At 35.4% G+C, this 15,865-nt stretch overlaps 1 protein-coding gene across 5 annotated transcripts in view; it reads left to right on the top strand.

The window, feature by feature from the left end:
- EVC2 (EvC ciliary complex subunit 2) overlaps window positions 1-15,865 on the top strand; it is a 70,724-nt gene that overhangs the window by 42,294 nt on the left and 12,565 nt on the right. For 3 of the 5 annotated variants that reach the window (XM_040555510.1, XM_040555506.1, XM_040555509.1), the window contains 5 exons: window positions 1,434-1,593; window positions 2,696-3,156; window positions 5,678-5,882; window positions 7,384-7,506; window positions 13,720-13,947. In XM_040555510.1, coding sequence (XP_040411444.1) covers window positions 1,434-1,593; window positions 2,696-3,156; window positions 5,678-5,882; window positions 7,384-7,506; window positions 13,720-13,947 — 1,177 coding nt within the window. The remainder of the gene's footprint in view (window positions 1-1,433; window positions 1,594-2,695; window positions 3,157-5,677; window positions 5,883-7,383; window positions 7,507-13,719; window positions 13,948-15,865) is intronic. The other 2 variants (XM_040555507.1, XM_040555508.1) reach the window with 2 other exon arrangements.

Raw genomic sequence — 15,865 nt, 5'->3', positions numbered from 1 at the left:
ATTGTGGAATCTGGATACCACATTTCTATTGCAGTGCCTGCAAACAAGCTAAGACGTACATCTTCTGCGTTATTTATATGTTTTGAGTGAACATATTTATATGTTGAAGATTTTACTTGGAATAAAGCTATGACAGTATCAACAAATCCTAATAGAGTAGGATCCTGTACTTTCTGGAAAAGGATTCTGGTGGTAGATTGCAATCTTTAGCCACATCTCTAGTTTATTATTTGGGCTAGGTATTATTTTTGGAATGGGGATTTGGAAGAGCAACATATTAATGTCTTGATTTTCAGAGATTTTGCAAAATTATTTTGAATGAAAATTGAAAAATAATGTTCATGTCTTATGAAAATGGGGATTTGGAAAATAAACCAGAAGGTGTTTAGACAACATCCAAATTCAGTTTAGGAATTGGTGCTTTCTGTTCAAAATTCCATTTTGACCTTTTTAACCCTGCATTTTGGAAGCTCACTATGCTTAATATTAAAAATTACAAGTTAAAAATGCCCAACAGCCTTGTCTGACTGCATTAAGATTTTCATTTATTCTTCTGTTTTCTGAGAAAGATTTGGGAAAATTCTGGTGTAGATAGGATAGTGGGAAATTTTAGAAGTTCAATTTCAGTTTATATAGAGGGAGATTTTCTTAACCATCATGCTGTCTAAGTAACTACGATTGGGATTTTGCTTACTCTTTGATGTTAAGTAATACAGCAGCTGGAGGTAGATCATTGTCCTAAACTTCAATTTGAAAGCACTGTGCGCTTAAGAGTGAGGATTTGCGCTGCCAGAGTATTGTATTTCACTGTTAGCTTGAAATGTTTAAAAATGTTCTGATTTAAATGCAATAGAAAATGTGAATATAAGTCTGTTCATGGATATGATTGCTTTGTATCTTTAAAATATTTTTTAAGTGTTTTTATTTGGTTAAATTACATCCTTAAAAGAGAAAATTGTTTCTAATTATGATTTATAAAGGACATCCAGAGTTGCATTCCAGTGGCGTTAAATGAAAAATGTAAATATTATGAATAATATATAAGGTTTAAAATGTCTCATTTGAATATTGCTTACATTACTAACTGATATGTAGTTGGTTTTGCATTTGCCTTCCCTTCCTTCCTTCTTCACATTCCTTCTTTATAAACCTTCACTCTACCCTCACAAACTGGCTTCATTTTGCACTCATCTTTGAGATTACGACTCTCTATTATCCACTTGTTTCTTTGAGTCTCCCCAGATATTACTGCTAAAAAAAATAAAGATCTTTCTGTGTGGCTACTTTGTTGAGCCTTTCATTCAAAGGCTCAACAAAGTAGCCACACAGAAAGATCTTTATTTTTTTTTAGCAGTAGAATGGTACTAATTACTTCAAATATCCGTTTGCTCATAAGAATTTAGGATAACAGACTTCAAACACTATTATTACAGAGCGGGTCATCTACCTGAAAGTCATTTGGGACTTCTGCTGGATCGAGCTGAGACTGAAATTAATTCTGTTAAACAGAAATTTGATCATGATTTGAAACAAGAAAAGCAAAAGCTTCATCAGAAACTCATTATCAAGCGAAGGCGGGAAATGTTGCAAAAGGTAATTATTTTCAGTATATTTATTTTCACAGGGCTTAACATGAAGAAAAAATTGAATGAGTTAAAAAGTAAAGCATAGTTCTTAGGATGGGGGTCGACACTGCCAGGAGCACAGATGAAAATAAATGTCTGTTCTTTTTATCTGTGTGCCACCATTTGCTGTGTTAAGTATTCAGAAATTAATAGCTGTTCTTTAAAAATTAAAAATTTTAAAAATGCAAGAAATTGACCTAAGTAGAGAAACTCATGAACCCTATCTACTTAGTCTTACCTGTTCCAGGGAGGTGTTAGAAGCCTCTGTGCAGACAGGCAAAAGACCAGCGAGGTTCTGGAATCAGTGAGGGAGATGCCACAGATCTGTGACAGTCATTGTTTCCTGTGGATTTTCTGGCTGGGACTTAAATGTTTTTTTATTGCACAGTTAAAATTCCTGCAGGTCAACTACAAAACTCTGCCTAAAGGATGTAGAAAAAACTACATTAGGTTCTTTACATTGGATTAGGTGATATATCTCTAGGTGACCAAAATTAGGTGAGATTAATTTTACCTTTTGTGGGATATGTGTTTCAGTGTTTTCTACTCTTTAACAGATGTCGCTGCAAAGAGGGACGGTAGGTATAAAGATGGAGACTTCCATTTGTTGTCTTTATTCTCAGTATAGGTAGCTTTGGTTTAGCTTTCTGATGAAATTGCTGCTTGCTGTAAGACGGGGAAAATCAAAAACAAATACAAAGAACAACAACAAAACATTTTTATTTTATTTTCTTCTTCATCGGTATTTATTTGATCCAGATTTACTTCTGGAACACTGCCAGATCATTACAATTCAGCTGTTTGTCATTATGTCAAACTGCGAGGTCATACTTTTTTTAGGTGTTAGCCCTTCTATCTAACAATAATCCAAATTATCACAGGCCTGCTTGTTGCACACAAAGCCATGATGTTGAGGATTAAGTTAGTCTCTGGATGCTGAAAAGCAGTTTCGAGAGCACTCAAAACCAAAAGTAGAAACTTTGCTTTGCTATGAAATGTGTAATTAAAGAGCTGGAATTTGAGAGCTGTTCCTTCTCTTAATCTTGTTCCTCTTTTCAAAAATGAATCAGCAGAAAGAGCATCGAAAGGAGCAGCTGTCACTAGGGGACCCCTTCAAAACCACTAAGGAGGTCACTCACTACCTGAGCCACTGGAAAAATCTTCTGAATGATCACGCCATTGAATTTGAAGAACTTACTGAAAAGCTTGATAATGAGGCCAGTGAAGACCTGAAAGACCTTATATTTAGTCTAACAGAGAAAGCTGTTGAGGAGCTTAAGCGTGTTCAGTATGGAATATTTGTGCAAGAGCTGGTAAAGCTCAACGTGCCAAAGATGTTCCTGCTGGAAGCTGTGGAAGAGCATAAAAAGGAGATCATTGTTAAACGTGAACAGCTTGAAAGGGAAGAACATGAAAAGAGCATGGTTGTTGAAGAATTGCTGCAGCTCACGAGACAAAAACTAAGCCAAGAACTGGAAGCTAGGTTTTCGGAACAAAAAAAACTAAGGAGCTGGGAACAGTCGGTATTCATGCAAGTATCTCTATGCCTTTTTCTTAGTTATTCTTGTAAACAATGATGAGCTAGGAGTTGTCATACCTGTCTGAATGTAATTGTTAATGATCAATTATATGTCATGCACCTGGGAATTGATTTCTCACAAGTGCTCAGCCCCTGCAGAGCCAGCAACATGCACTGACAGTCTGACACTTCAGTAGAGTTTCCAGGAAACAGAATTTTTGAAACCAAAAGGTGTAGTGGTATTTTTATACTTGACTTCACTTTGTATCAGGTGTCACTTGTGCATTGTTCATTATTATTCTTGGTTCATTCTCAGAGGTCCAACAAATGTCCAGCAAATGTCATTTTGTATGTCAAGCCTAATGAGCCCTGCACTCAATTTTGATACATTCGTTCCAGCTACAAGTCAAGCCTTATTCATCGGGTGCTCATTTTATGCTTTACAGAAGCATTTCTACGTATTTCATAAATATACAGCACAGTAGCGTACCTGTGTGGTTCAAGAGATCCACACATGACACTTGGCCAATCTGTCCTGCTCTCAAAGTGCTGCTGATACCGAGGCCCCTAGCTGCTTCATACCTCTTCTTTAAAGTAAAACAGTTTTGTGCAGGCAGTTTTGTCCTGACAGCATCTCTGTTAGTTTTTCTGCTGTACCGTGTAAAGCCACATAAAAGAAATAGGAAAAGAAACCTTGCCCATTGCATGTTTGCTTTGTTAGAGGAAAAAAATCCATTTGTGTCTTAGTTTAGTTTTTAATTTCAAAGCCCTTGTACTTTATTCAGCATTTTAAATACTTTTTCTGTAAGCTATTTCAGTGTATCTTCTAACTTGTCTTATTATCTCTGAATATATTGCTGAGAACAGAACTGCAAGAACAAGGAAGTAGATTGTATGACCCAGCAAGTCTTTCGTTTTTATAACTTATGATTCCACGATAATTGTGTTCTAGTCTGCAGTGTCACCTGATGTATTGTTAGATGCTATCTGTTTACTGCAATAGTAAGCTGATTGTTTTTTCCAGTAAAATACTGGCAAATACATACAAAAACTGCAGCATTACGCAACTATTCTACCAAAAGTCTCTTAAAATCTGTCACTTTATGTTCAGTCCACTGTCAATTCTGAGATTTCTATCACAGTTCCCAGCTCTTTCTTTTGTGTTCTCATCTGCTATTTTTCACAAAGAATTATTTTGAATGATAGCTTTTCATTTCTGTTGCTACTGAAGAGATAATAAGTTAGTCCAAAATTCCTGTGAAGACTTTTTTTTTCAATGCTGAAAGTCCTTATTAAGTATAGACTTTACAAAATTGTGATTTGCAGTCTTTACATACACACACACACACACATACACGTATACACACGCACACACACTGTATTTTCTCCTAATGAATGTCTTAAGACAACATGAGAAATGGTAAGTATATTGGAAATGCTTATTTAGAGTAATACTGCATTAATTTTTTTAGGTGAAAACTTTAGAGCATATTAAGATGTTTTAATTTAGGATGTAACGGTACTTTGCTGAATCAGTAAGCAGAAATAAGATCTATTTAGACGCAGGATTTCTAAACCCAGGAATATTTTAGTGGAACTATGAGGTACTGTATAACTATGATATGTTGAATAAGCTTCAATCTTAATGGAACATACAGTATAATATAATAATAATAAGCTACTTTAAAAAAAGTGATGTTCATGCTTTTAATGCAAATGCATTTTTGGGAAAGAGAATTTGTTCAAAAGAAAAGTTAAACTACTTTTATGAAATACTCTTAAATATTTCAGTCACAAGATCAGAACATGAGTATAGTCTAAGGTTCGTCAAAACTGGAAGATGAATTTAGGCTTTAGCATGTTCTATTTTTAAGTCAACTTCAGCTTGGCCTGATGCATAGTTCCCTAGACTTCTGTGTTGAGAACCTTCCTTTGACAAAATAGGAACTTTTTGAGTGATTCAAATTGTTAAAATATAATCCATGTTGTTCAGACTGCTAAAAGCTTTTTTACAAAGAATAGGTCAAACCACTTGGTGATGGGGCAGGTGACATACGTGAGTTTATAATACAGACATACTTTTTCATTTTATTTTTCTCCCCTCTCAGTCGCTTGGACTGCTAAGTGCTGAGAAACAGCACAGGGAGGCTTTACAAGAAGCCTTTGTCTTGATTACAGCCCTAACAGCCCTAAATTTGGGGTTTGTATTGTCTGAAGTGGTAGAAAGATTCTGTACTTAGGAAGTTTGCTCAAATTTGTATTATTTTTTATTCCAAACGTGTTTCCTTTTGAAAATGATGTTTTACAGTCAAGGAGGTACTGTACTTAGAATTTAAGGTATGCTCATGGGTATTTTAAACATACTGAGCAGCTCAGTCCTATGTGAGATGAATAACTGATTTATACACAATGTAAAGAAGAATGATCATGGTCCTGTAAAGTATTCTTGTGCATGTCTTTAAAATTTTATGGAAAATTGTCTGTATCACTGAACAGCAAATGGCTTTCATTGTTTATTTTTTTCTTTTAACAGGCATCTTCTAAGTTTGCCCCTTTCACTATCCGAAGAGGAATTGGTTAAAATGAGACAAGAGTTCCACTGCTGCTTTTCTCAGGTGGATAGCAGCTTGGCTCTGCCCAAGATAAGAGCTAGAACTTTGCTTCAGGCTTTTGAGCTGGAGCAAAGGGATGCGGAGCTGCTGAAAGTTGATCAGAATTTAGCAATGACCAATAAACAGGTAGGCACAATGTGGGATCGGTGTGGGGATGGGTGAGGTGTTCATGCATGCATCCACAGTTGTCGGCCTGATCTGCAGATGAAGTCCATAGCTTCTCCATAGAGATGACAGCGATGTATGCTTCTCCTGTGTGTGGATTGGTAAACCTTAAAGATAACTGTTTGAGCAGCAGTCAGATATACTTCCTTCACATACACCTGCACACCTGCATAGATCTACTGCTTGTGTGTCCTCCAGCCTTGCCAAGATGAAGGCATCTGTATAAAGAAACGGTTGGGTGACCAAAAGGGGACTTTTCATCTGAGGAGAGTCCACTGAAATGTCAAAAACTGGAGAGATGATAAGCCTGACTCTGAATATCAGGGACAAGTTAGGTCCTTTACAACCCAAACTGAGATTTCTCTTGCAAACCCTTCACTTCACTAAATTTGGCACTAAAGTAAGGAAGGACACTATTGCCTCTTGATAATAATATGGGCTTGATTTCAGATTCTTCTTTCCAAAATAATTGGACACGTACAGAGGTAGTTTTACTTTGTTTATTTTAAATCTAGATAATAAGATAATCTAGATAGTCTAATAAGTAGATTTAAAGTTAGAGAGACTTTCCCAACAAGAAATATCTATCAAATGTAGCACTTTTTTTGTTTGTCTGTTTTGTTTTGTTTTTAATAACACTGAAGGGTGTTAAATTCCTTTTGTAAGATGTAAAATCTGTGGAATCATAAATTGTTTTCTGTTCTTAAACATGAGAAAGAAAATTGTTTCCTGTATAATTTTTCTGATACAATCGTAAAAGGAGTACTTTCCCTTGCTTTGTTTTGGTTCAGTTATGTTTTCTAAATGTGTAAACTAACTTGGTATAATTATATTGGGAAGTAGGCTAGTTCAAAACCTTAATAATTTCTGAATTACTTAAGAAGGAAAATGACTTTGCAATAGCTTTATAGTTGAACAAGTGTTACCATTTCCGTCAGAGTTCATTATACTTAGTTGATATTCTTGTAAAGATATATAAAGGTCAAGAATAATTTGATTACATAAATTGGTGCCTATTAATACTATCAGGTTCATTTGTGATTCATATACTGTCTCTCGAAAACAATGCAGTTCTTAAATTAATTTTCTTTGTTCATTTTTAACTGTGCTGAGGAAACTATGTATCAGTATGTATCAGTTAACATCTTCTTTTATTGTCACTACTAAAGGTTGTATAAAATCAAATTTATAGCAGTTTTCATGGAAAGGGTGAATGAATGAAATTTAAATGAAATGAATGAAATTTTAAAAAGGAGTTTCCAGTTTTATCTGAATGTCTGAAAGGAATCATCAGAATGAATGCACAGCACATGCATTTCAGAAATATTTTCTTAGTGAAATTTGTCCTTGTCAAGTGTTTCATTAATTGGTGAATCTGCCCAAAATAGTAAGTAGTAATCTTAATGGTACCATCCCCATCTACCTCTTACAAATAATGTCTTTTTTGCTCATCTTATCACAGCAGCATTCTAAAATGAAAAAATCAGGATCCAGGAGTAGAAATAAAATAGATATTCTGAAGAAATCTTTACAGGACAAAATTTTCATTTATGAAGACTCAGTGAAAGATGCAAATGTGAATAAGGTAAAAGTAAGATTTTCCTGTTCTGGGGTCAGAACCTATATTTTAAGTAATTAAAGAATAACAGTTCTCAGTCATGAATAATATCCAGATAAAGAAGGCATGAGGTGCAGTGGCATGATCTATCTTTTTACTCATACCTGCATTTGTCAAGATGTATTTAAAGATAGTTTTGGCTTTGTTTTAATTTTTGCACCTTAATTACAGAACTGCTTTCGTGTCTCACTCTTTTTTTCCTCTGATGGTTCTGGGGCTTGGTTTATGCATGATTGCAAGATTCCCCTAGGTCCTCTGGGTTTCCTAGCAGACCTTTGAAATCATAGAATCATAGAACAGTGGATTGTGCTTCACTACTGAACAAGATTTTTTATTCATGGGCCTTGTTAATGCTACTGAAAACACAGAAACGGGTTCTTAGATTCCAATACATTTTGGGTAGTTTTATACTGAGTTTATTTATACACAACTCATTGAAGGGGAGCCTTGATTCTTGTTGGTACCTTTTGAAAGGGTCCCAGTCCCAATCTATTGTTAATCCTTAAGGAATGGAAGGACCAGTGTCAATATGGGGTTTTGGAGGTTTTTTCCTTCTCTGCCAGTAGACTTTCCATGAGATATTCATCTTCTTTAACCTCTCTCTGCTTCATTTTCCCATTTGTGAAATATGAGTAATATTACTTCTCTGTATCTGAGGTATATTACAATGACAACAGTTAGACATAAGTAGTGCTCAGCTATATAAGCACTAGCCAGAGCAAGTGTCATTGGAAGTTGAAATTGGTAGAATCATAGAATTATTAAGGTTGGAAAAGACCTTCAAGATCATCTGGTCCAAACACCTCCCTACCACCAATATCACCCGCTAAACCATGTCCCTAAGCACCATGCCCAGTCTTTCCTTAAACACCCACAGTGATGGTGACTCCACCACCTCCCTGGGCAAATTGTTCCAATGGCAGATAAAAAATAATTTCACGAATGACTGCAATACCAATTTTATCATAAATTTGGAAGAAATTTTGTACACCTGTTTCTTCTGCTTTTTGTACCTGGATCCCAAGGAATGGGTCAATATGTTTATTCAGAAATAATTTTATGTGAGATTAGCATATTGTTATTATTGGTTGCAGATGGTAAAAGCAAAGGTTTATCTAGTCCAACATCCAGTCTTTGAAACTGAGAGCAGATGCTTAGACAAGAACGCAAAGAGTGGCCAAGTGTGTTTTACCAGTCTTTAATAATTTAACAGCTTTTATCCAAGGATGTATCTAATTGTATCTAATTCATAACTGGAGGCATTTGTACTTTTGTTTTCAATTCCTAATATCATGACCTCCAAAATCTCCTTTCATTTTTAATTTTTTTTTTTTTTACTGTTGCTTAAAAGGACAATTGAGTATAGGTCCTTCTCTTAGGCATTCGTTTTGATAACACATTTGGTGTGATCATTGACTTAAACTTTTGTTAGAATCTTGTTTTAAAATTGGAAAGTTAGCTTCTCTAAGCCTCATTATTTTAGTTTTACATGTGCCATCTGGCATACCTGTTGTTGTTTTAATTGTACAGCTGCATATTAGTTGTGAAAAGCCAAATGCTTTGAGCTTTTCCCAATAAGGAAACTAAACTATTGTTAAGGAAACTCATTAGTTCTCACATTATCATTAGAACAAAGAAGTACTACAATAAACATTATGTTGATCACAGAAGAAAAGTTTTTGTTTTTTTTTTTTCTGCCTTTTGCAGTTTGTTGCCTCATTCCTCATTTAGAATCTTATGCTTCTAAATTTTGCATTAATGTAAACACTTCTGTCATCTAACTCAGAATTAACTATCCGATTTTTCACAGCCAATTCAAAGGGGGGGGGAACAATGGAGCAATGTTCTGCTTTATTTCTCCTCTGTTCACTGTTGCTTTTCTCCTGCGGTGTTCGCATGGTGTTGTGGGTTCTTGTCTCTGTTTTGCAGCCTACAGGATGGCTATAAACTTTTTTCTAGCCAGTGCTTATGAAAACAGCAGTGGGATATATTGTTTTGAAATCCTATAAAACAGACATGCCAGAGAAGAAATTTTAGACAGGATGTAGTGAGCTGAGAGGCCATGGAAGAAAGTTTACGGCCTAGTCTTACAGTATGCGGACTATCTAATTCATCTGCGTTTCATAGCTGTGTTGAGGTGTCCTGTGCACTTGGCATGATTATGTAGCAGTTCCTTTCTGAAAAAGCATTTACCTGTATCGAAAGAAAGACAGTAGTAAAATACATTGTTTCTTCTGTTTACCCTTCTGGGCTAAAAAAAATCAATAGTAATAGACATGCATGAGAAAAGTCTTTAGAATTACAGGTAATGAAATACATTTTCAGGGCAAGTCAGTGGGAACTTAAGAACTGAGACCTTGAAAGATCAGATAGTCAGACAGTGTGGCTCTGAAAATTGCTAATTGCTTTTGAGAGCTTTATCCTCTGTCGCAAAGGGCAGAATGTAACAAAGATCAGTAGTATAATCATTAATTCAACATGCCTTTCAAAACAAAAACTTGAGTCTTATTGGAGAAGTTTGTCTTGTGCGCAGGCTTTCAAAGGAAGATTTTGTTTAAAAATTTGCCTCAGCACTGATGTGTGGAATAGTCTTGCTTCCAGGCCTTTGTCTTGTGTCAATGGCTCATAAGAATATCTTGAAATAACTATTTGGATTTTGGAAATCAGTTTGCTTTGGGGAGATAAAACAATGAAACAACAACAAACAAACCCCAGTCAGGTGGGCTTGTCTGTCTTGTGCAATCTAATTCAAAGTCATGATTCGTAGAATGTTCTGCAGTTTTTGATTTTATTTGATTTCCAATTGGTGTTGCTAGAGTACAGTATGGGGCTCTGAATGCTTATGAGCTGTTGGATTGTGAGGTTAGATGGGAAATGTTAAAGTTACTAGCTTTTCAGTAAAAAGCATTACACAGAGAAGAAAAGGTCTCAAATTCATTTTACTTGTTTCTCACCTGCCTGCAAAGAATATAGAAGATATATACATAAAAGTAATATTAGTATTGAATATTTCCTACTAAAAACTGGAACGTAGGAACAAGCAATGGATATTTCTGTGTCTGGCCTAAGGTACAAGTCATCTACTTTTTAATGTTGTGGTTTTTTTTATGAGCACTTGGAGGCAGCTCAGCTCTTTTTCCATAAACTCCAAATTTCGGCCATTACTTTTGGTTTTCACTAGAGATCTCTGCCTCCAGTGCTAAAAAATAACAACTTAGTTTTTAGAATTTTGTTTTACTGTATTTCCAGTGTGATCTCTGAGCTGAATTCTCTTCCAAACCCAAATATCCAATGTGTGTGTTACCCATATGCTTTCTTAGTTTTTAGTGTCCTACACCTATATTTTTCAAGATCAATTCTTTAGATAACAGTAATGTTGAAAGACAATGTCTGTCTTTTAAGATGGAGACTTGTTAAAAATAACAAGAAAATTATTCTTGTCTCTACTTTGTGACTGTAGCGTGGTTTCTTACTCTTGAGTTGTACTTGGCTTAATTCACATTAGTAGGAAATACTTCCTGATGGTAACCTTCCTTCCCTTGTGTTCAAGGACATTCCAGATGATATAATGGAGACTTTGGAGAATATCACATGAACATATCACAAGCATATTTGGTTGCAAATCACATTGTAAATTTAACTCCGTCTATCGGGTAATAGAATTTGGATGAAACACAATCTCTCTTGGCAAGTTTCTTATCAATATAATTTCCAGAGAAAATTCTTGGGCATCATATTGCATGTATATTGTCTCAGGGATCTAAAAGATTGGTGGCAGTCTCCATAAATGATGCTTTAAGGCTAATTGTGAATAGAGTAAAAGATATATAATTCTGATTAACACAAATAGAATACAAAGCTAACATGAATGGAAAGCTAATAAGGTGTTAATGACTTGAATATGCATCATCTTTCTTTATTTGTGCAGAGAGATACTGAGGGGCCAAATCAGATCTGCGCCAATGGCAAGTCATATAGTGTCTAAAGACTGCAGTTCACCTTCAGTGTTATTGTTCACACTTGATGGACAACTACTTGATAATTCTTTTTCCTATAAATGGTGTGACTCACCAGTGCCACAGGGTATATGTTGACACGTGCCTGGTAGAGCTTTGCCCTTCACCTCTCCCTGGGGCCTTTCCACAGAGCAAGTGGCAGGGCCTGCTGGAGCACCTCCTTAAGCTGGGCTTCTCAGGTACTATTGTTAATTGTGGGCATCTCAAATATTTTAATGAAGGGATAAGGCTAAGAGTATGTATGGTGGTGCAACACAGTGCTATTTACACTAATGAAATGTTGTAACTAACTTCAGATATTTTTAAAGAAATCTCGTTTGAGATTATTGAATTTATTGTGTAAGAACTCTGTGGTGCCGTATAGCAGAGTATCTTGGAGGACTATAAATGTAATGCTAACCTTTCTAATAAACATACTGGTCTTTATTATTATTCCTATTTTCTAGACAGAACTGTAGAGAGATTAAGGCTGCACATATAAATGTATCTCACCGGATGCCTTAGGATCCGTGCTAAGATACCTACCATGTAGATATCTGAATTAAATAGGGATGTTCATCTCTTCCCATTCTTTAAGAGAGGGGCCAAACTGGATGGGATAACTACCTTTCCATAGCATGCAAATGGGAATACCTGCTCTGAGTGACAGTAAATTAATCAAAACATCTTTAAAAGGTTTTGAGATGCCTCCTCTGGTGGCTGTGGTCCTTCCATTCTGTCACAGGGAGCGGTTGCTTGTGCATTTCTGTTAAAATAAATAAGCATTTTCTTAAGTTTCCAATATTATTTCTGAAAACTTTTTTACATGCTGTGAAACTTCTTAGATTTTTTTTAGGAGCAGAAGAGAATTTAGAGATGGAGTGAGAGGAAAAACCCTGCACTCAGATACCCAGCAGTGTCATAGTTGGGCTGTTTCTGTGTGTAGATTCTGGATTCAAAATCCAGTCTGTAGTGCAGCACTTGATGTAAATTCTAAGTAATGGGGTTGCAGCTCTCATGCTTGTGTATGCTCGCTCTGTCTTCCCTCTCTTACAATAAAAATTCTGGGCCGGCATGGATAGGTAACACAGCGAGAGAGAATAAAACTAAGATGAAAATTATTTGATGTCTTTGAGGATTCACTTACCCAAATGTTATATGTGCAGTGTAGTCTAACCTAGACATCCACACTTAAATGTCAGTAGAAAGAGTTTTTTTAGGGTATGACACGCACCAACAGGCACCTTTTCCCTTTTCTTTGACTGTAAAGGGGGCTTAGAGTGACAAGCTCAGATGGAAGCATCTAAACAGGGTAATCACAGCTGCTCACTGGCCACATTGTCCTGCAGAAAAACAGATTCAGGGGCAATTTCACTGTCTCTGAATGTCAGTGGTGGAGTATGGAGGGCTTGTCAATGCCATTGCATCTGATTCTGTGCTTGGGAATGCAGAGTTTGCCTTTCACCCTTGGGTTTTCTCTGTGTATATCCCGTTAGATACGTGGCAGCAACATAGTAATTGAGTTAAAGCATATTGATTTAATCCTGTTTGAGTCTATTCAGTCCAATTTTAATTCTGTTTGAAATCCATTACCAGTGGACTCTTGATTTAGAGTTTAACCTGTTTGTATAAGAGGATTTTTCATTATTTGGTTAAAGAATTGTAGGTTGAATTTTATTGGTCAATATCAACTAACACATGCTAAGTTGAAACTATAGTCTTTCTATAAACTTTGTATTGTTTTAACTAATTGGAAGGATGTATTTTGTCTTCCTCTTTAGTCACTCATGTATGTAAGCAGAGATTTGTTTGTGTTATTAATTTTTACCTTTGTTATATTAAAAATTAATATAGACCCTGTATTCCTGTATTCCAGGTTAGTATTATTAGAGTTATCTGTACCCCCCCTCCCCCCCCCAAAAAAAAAAAAAAAAAAAGCCTGATCTAATTGGTATCTCACCTTCCTGCAGTATTTTGTGATCATTTATATACAGTAAAAGCTTGGAATTGAATGTTTAAAAACACTCTTTTAAACAATGTATCTCATTATAAGATAACAGCTTTGATTTCTTTGCTGCTTTAATCCAGCTTGTTAATTGCAGAGTAGTAAAATCATGAGTGTTCATGTAAGGTTTTAAGGTTTTATGTTAATCTTGTTATCTTTTGTGTTTCATTATTTTTTTAGGTTAATTACGAGTTGCTGCTTGAGAAAGACTGTCAGCTGCGTGATCTGGAAAATAAACTTGGAGAGTATATTGCTTCTTTACAGTTTCAAAAGACTGTTAAAAAAATCAAAATGTTGGAGCTATATACTGCTATCATAAGTGTACAAGCTTTGCTCTTTGAGCAACTGAGCATGTCAAAAACCATGTCAAAATTGGAATGTATTCAGATTTTGGAAGCCCATAATCCAGTAAGTAATGAGGTTGTGAGAAAGAAAAACTCCTATTAGGAGACAGCAACTGTGACAGTGGTTTATTTGACTTTGATTTAGTTGCACTGGTTTGCAGCTCTTGATGGTCTTGCCTTGAATTTCTGTGTTTATGTGCACTCTACTGTTCTATATAAAAGAACTAAAGTAAAGGAAAATATTAGTGCCAGAGAAGATTGTATATTGTGATTATTTATTTTTGTTACAGTACCATCCAGAGATATACAGTCAGGAAGAGCAGTATTTTGATGACTAGTTAAATTTTGTTGATTACAAGAAAGAACGTTGGGAAGAGATAGTGTCATGATTCGTCATGAATGTGTTACAAATTTTTTGACAATATGATGCTAGCCATACAGGAAAATCCATAAATACACAATATACTTAAATCATGGAGCTTTTAAAGTTTTTTTTTTATATATATATATAAATAAAAATGTATAAATATACTTACCTGTCTGTCTCCCTCCAAGCATACTCACATTGTTTCTATAGTAGAAACTTCAGAAAGACCTCTTCCCTTCATTGTTCATTGGATTTATTACACACGTTACATGTATGTGACAGTTTTCTATTCCTTTTTTAATACTTCAGTGCTCTGTATTCATAAGGATGGGTTTTGTCTGCTATTTGTGACCATCCAAGTGAGGCTTGGGAGAGCATTGGAGTTGAACAAACAAAATGATTTTTTAAGAGCAGAATCTCTTTGCTTGAGGGCATCATTAGAAAGCTATTGCTATGAAAACTCCAGCTTAAATTTTAATGCTCTCATCTCTATAGAGCTTCTCTTAAAATGGCAGTTAGTATGCTTATACTATTCCATTTAAAAAATAAATCATTAAATCTGTAGAGAATGGAGAAAGTTCTGCATAGACAGAGTATTAAAATTATTTAATCTGGGATTATTGCTTTTAATGCAGGAATTTTAAGAAGTCCCAAAGAAAAGATGGGGCTTTGTCCCATCCTCTGCAAAGAGGCTGCTTTTAGCTTCTCTGTCCTTGAAGAAATGGCAAAAAAGTATTGAAGGAGAGACTGAAGATAGAATAACTAGCACTGAATTCTTTACCCAGTGTGCAGGAACTGAGCTAAGCCTTATTTGGGGAAAAATATATTTTAGGCATTGTTGGTTTACAGAAACTATCTCCTGGTAATCAAACCTTTGTCTCTTGCTGTGTTTTATTTCTGCTCCTTTGTTCCTCTGCCTGACAAACATTAACACCTGTTACTTTAAAACAAATATGTCAGATTACACAGGATTCTCTAATGCTTAACTACATCAGTGATAGTTTTACCAATCAATGAAACAAAGCACATCTGGCTGTATGTGAATTTGCTTTATACTCTTAGAGATAGCAAGTTAATATTATTTTTAGGTGTTAGGAGAGTAGATCTGAGCTCCAGTGTCACATCTTGCTGACCAGGGAGCAGATGCTTACTTAGAGATACCATACTTTAATGAATGTGTAGTGTGAATACAGCTGATGAAGTGGAAGAATAGTTAGATAAAAAATTCAGTATTTTTTCCAAGCTACAGGTTGGGAAGAAAGGTGCTAAGATATTTAGTAAGCAACTTTTTTGAGGTCAGACAAAAATGACATTGGAAGACTGGAATATGAACCCTTCCTTCTGATGTCTACTTTGATTCTTTGTTCAAAGAGGTCTTTGGCATGAGAGATCCAGTCCACTTAAAACTTTGGGTTTTAAACCTTTGATTTTTAGACCATTGTATTTGAATCCTAATTTTATTACACAATTTAGTGTACTATTGTGAATTTATTGAATTACTGTCTTTGAACTCACATCTCTTTGATACTAGCCATTGATGCAATATAACTAAAACTAGTCTTGCTGAGTTTCACAAGCTGTTCCGGTGGCTTTATGTAGCTCATAGATTAATTCT

This window comes from Cygnus olor, chromosome 4 (genome assembly GCF_009769625.2).
Source record: "Cygnus olor isolate bCygOlo1 chromosome 4, bCygOlo1.pri.v2, whole genome shotgun sequence".
Taxonomy (NCBI): Eukaryota; Metazoa; Chordata; class Aves; order Anseriformes; family Anatidae; genus Cygnus; species Cygnus olor.
The sequence above is the reverse complement of the archived record's forward strand: the minus strand, read 5'-3'. Positions and strand labels throughout refer to the sequence as shown.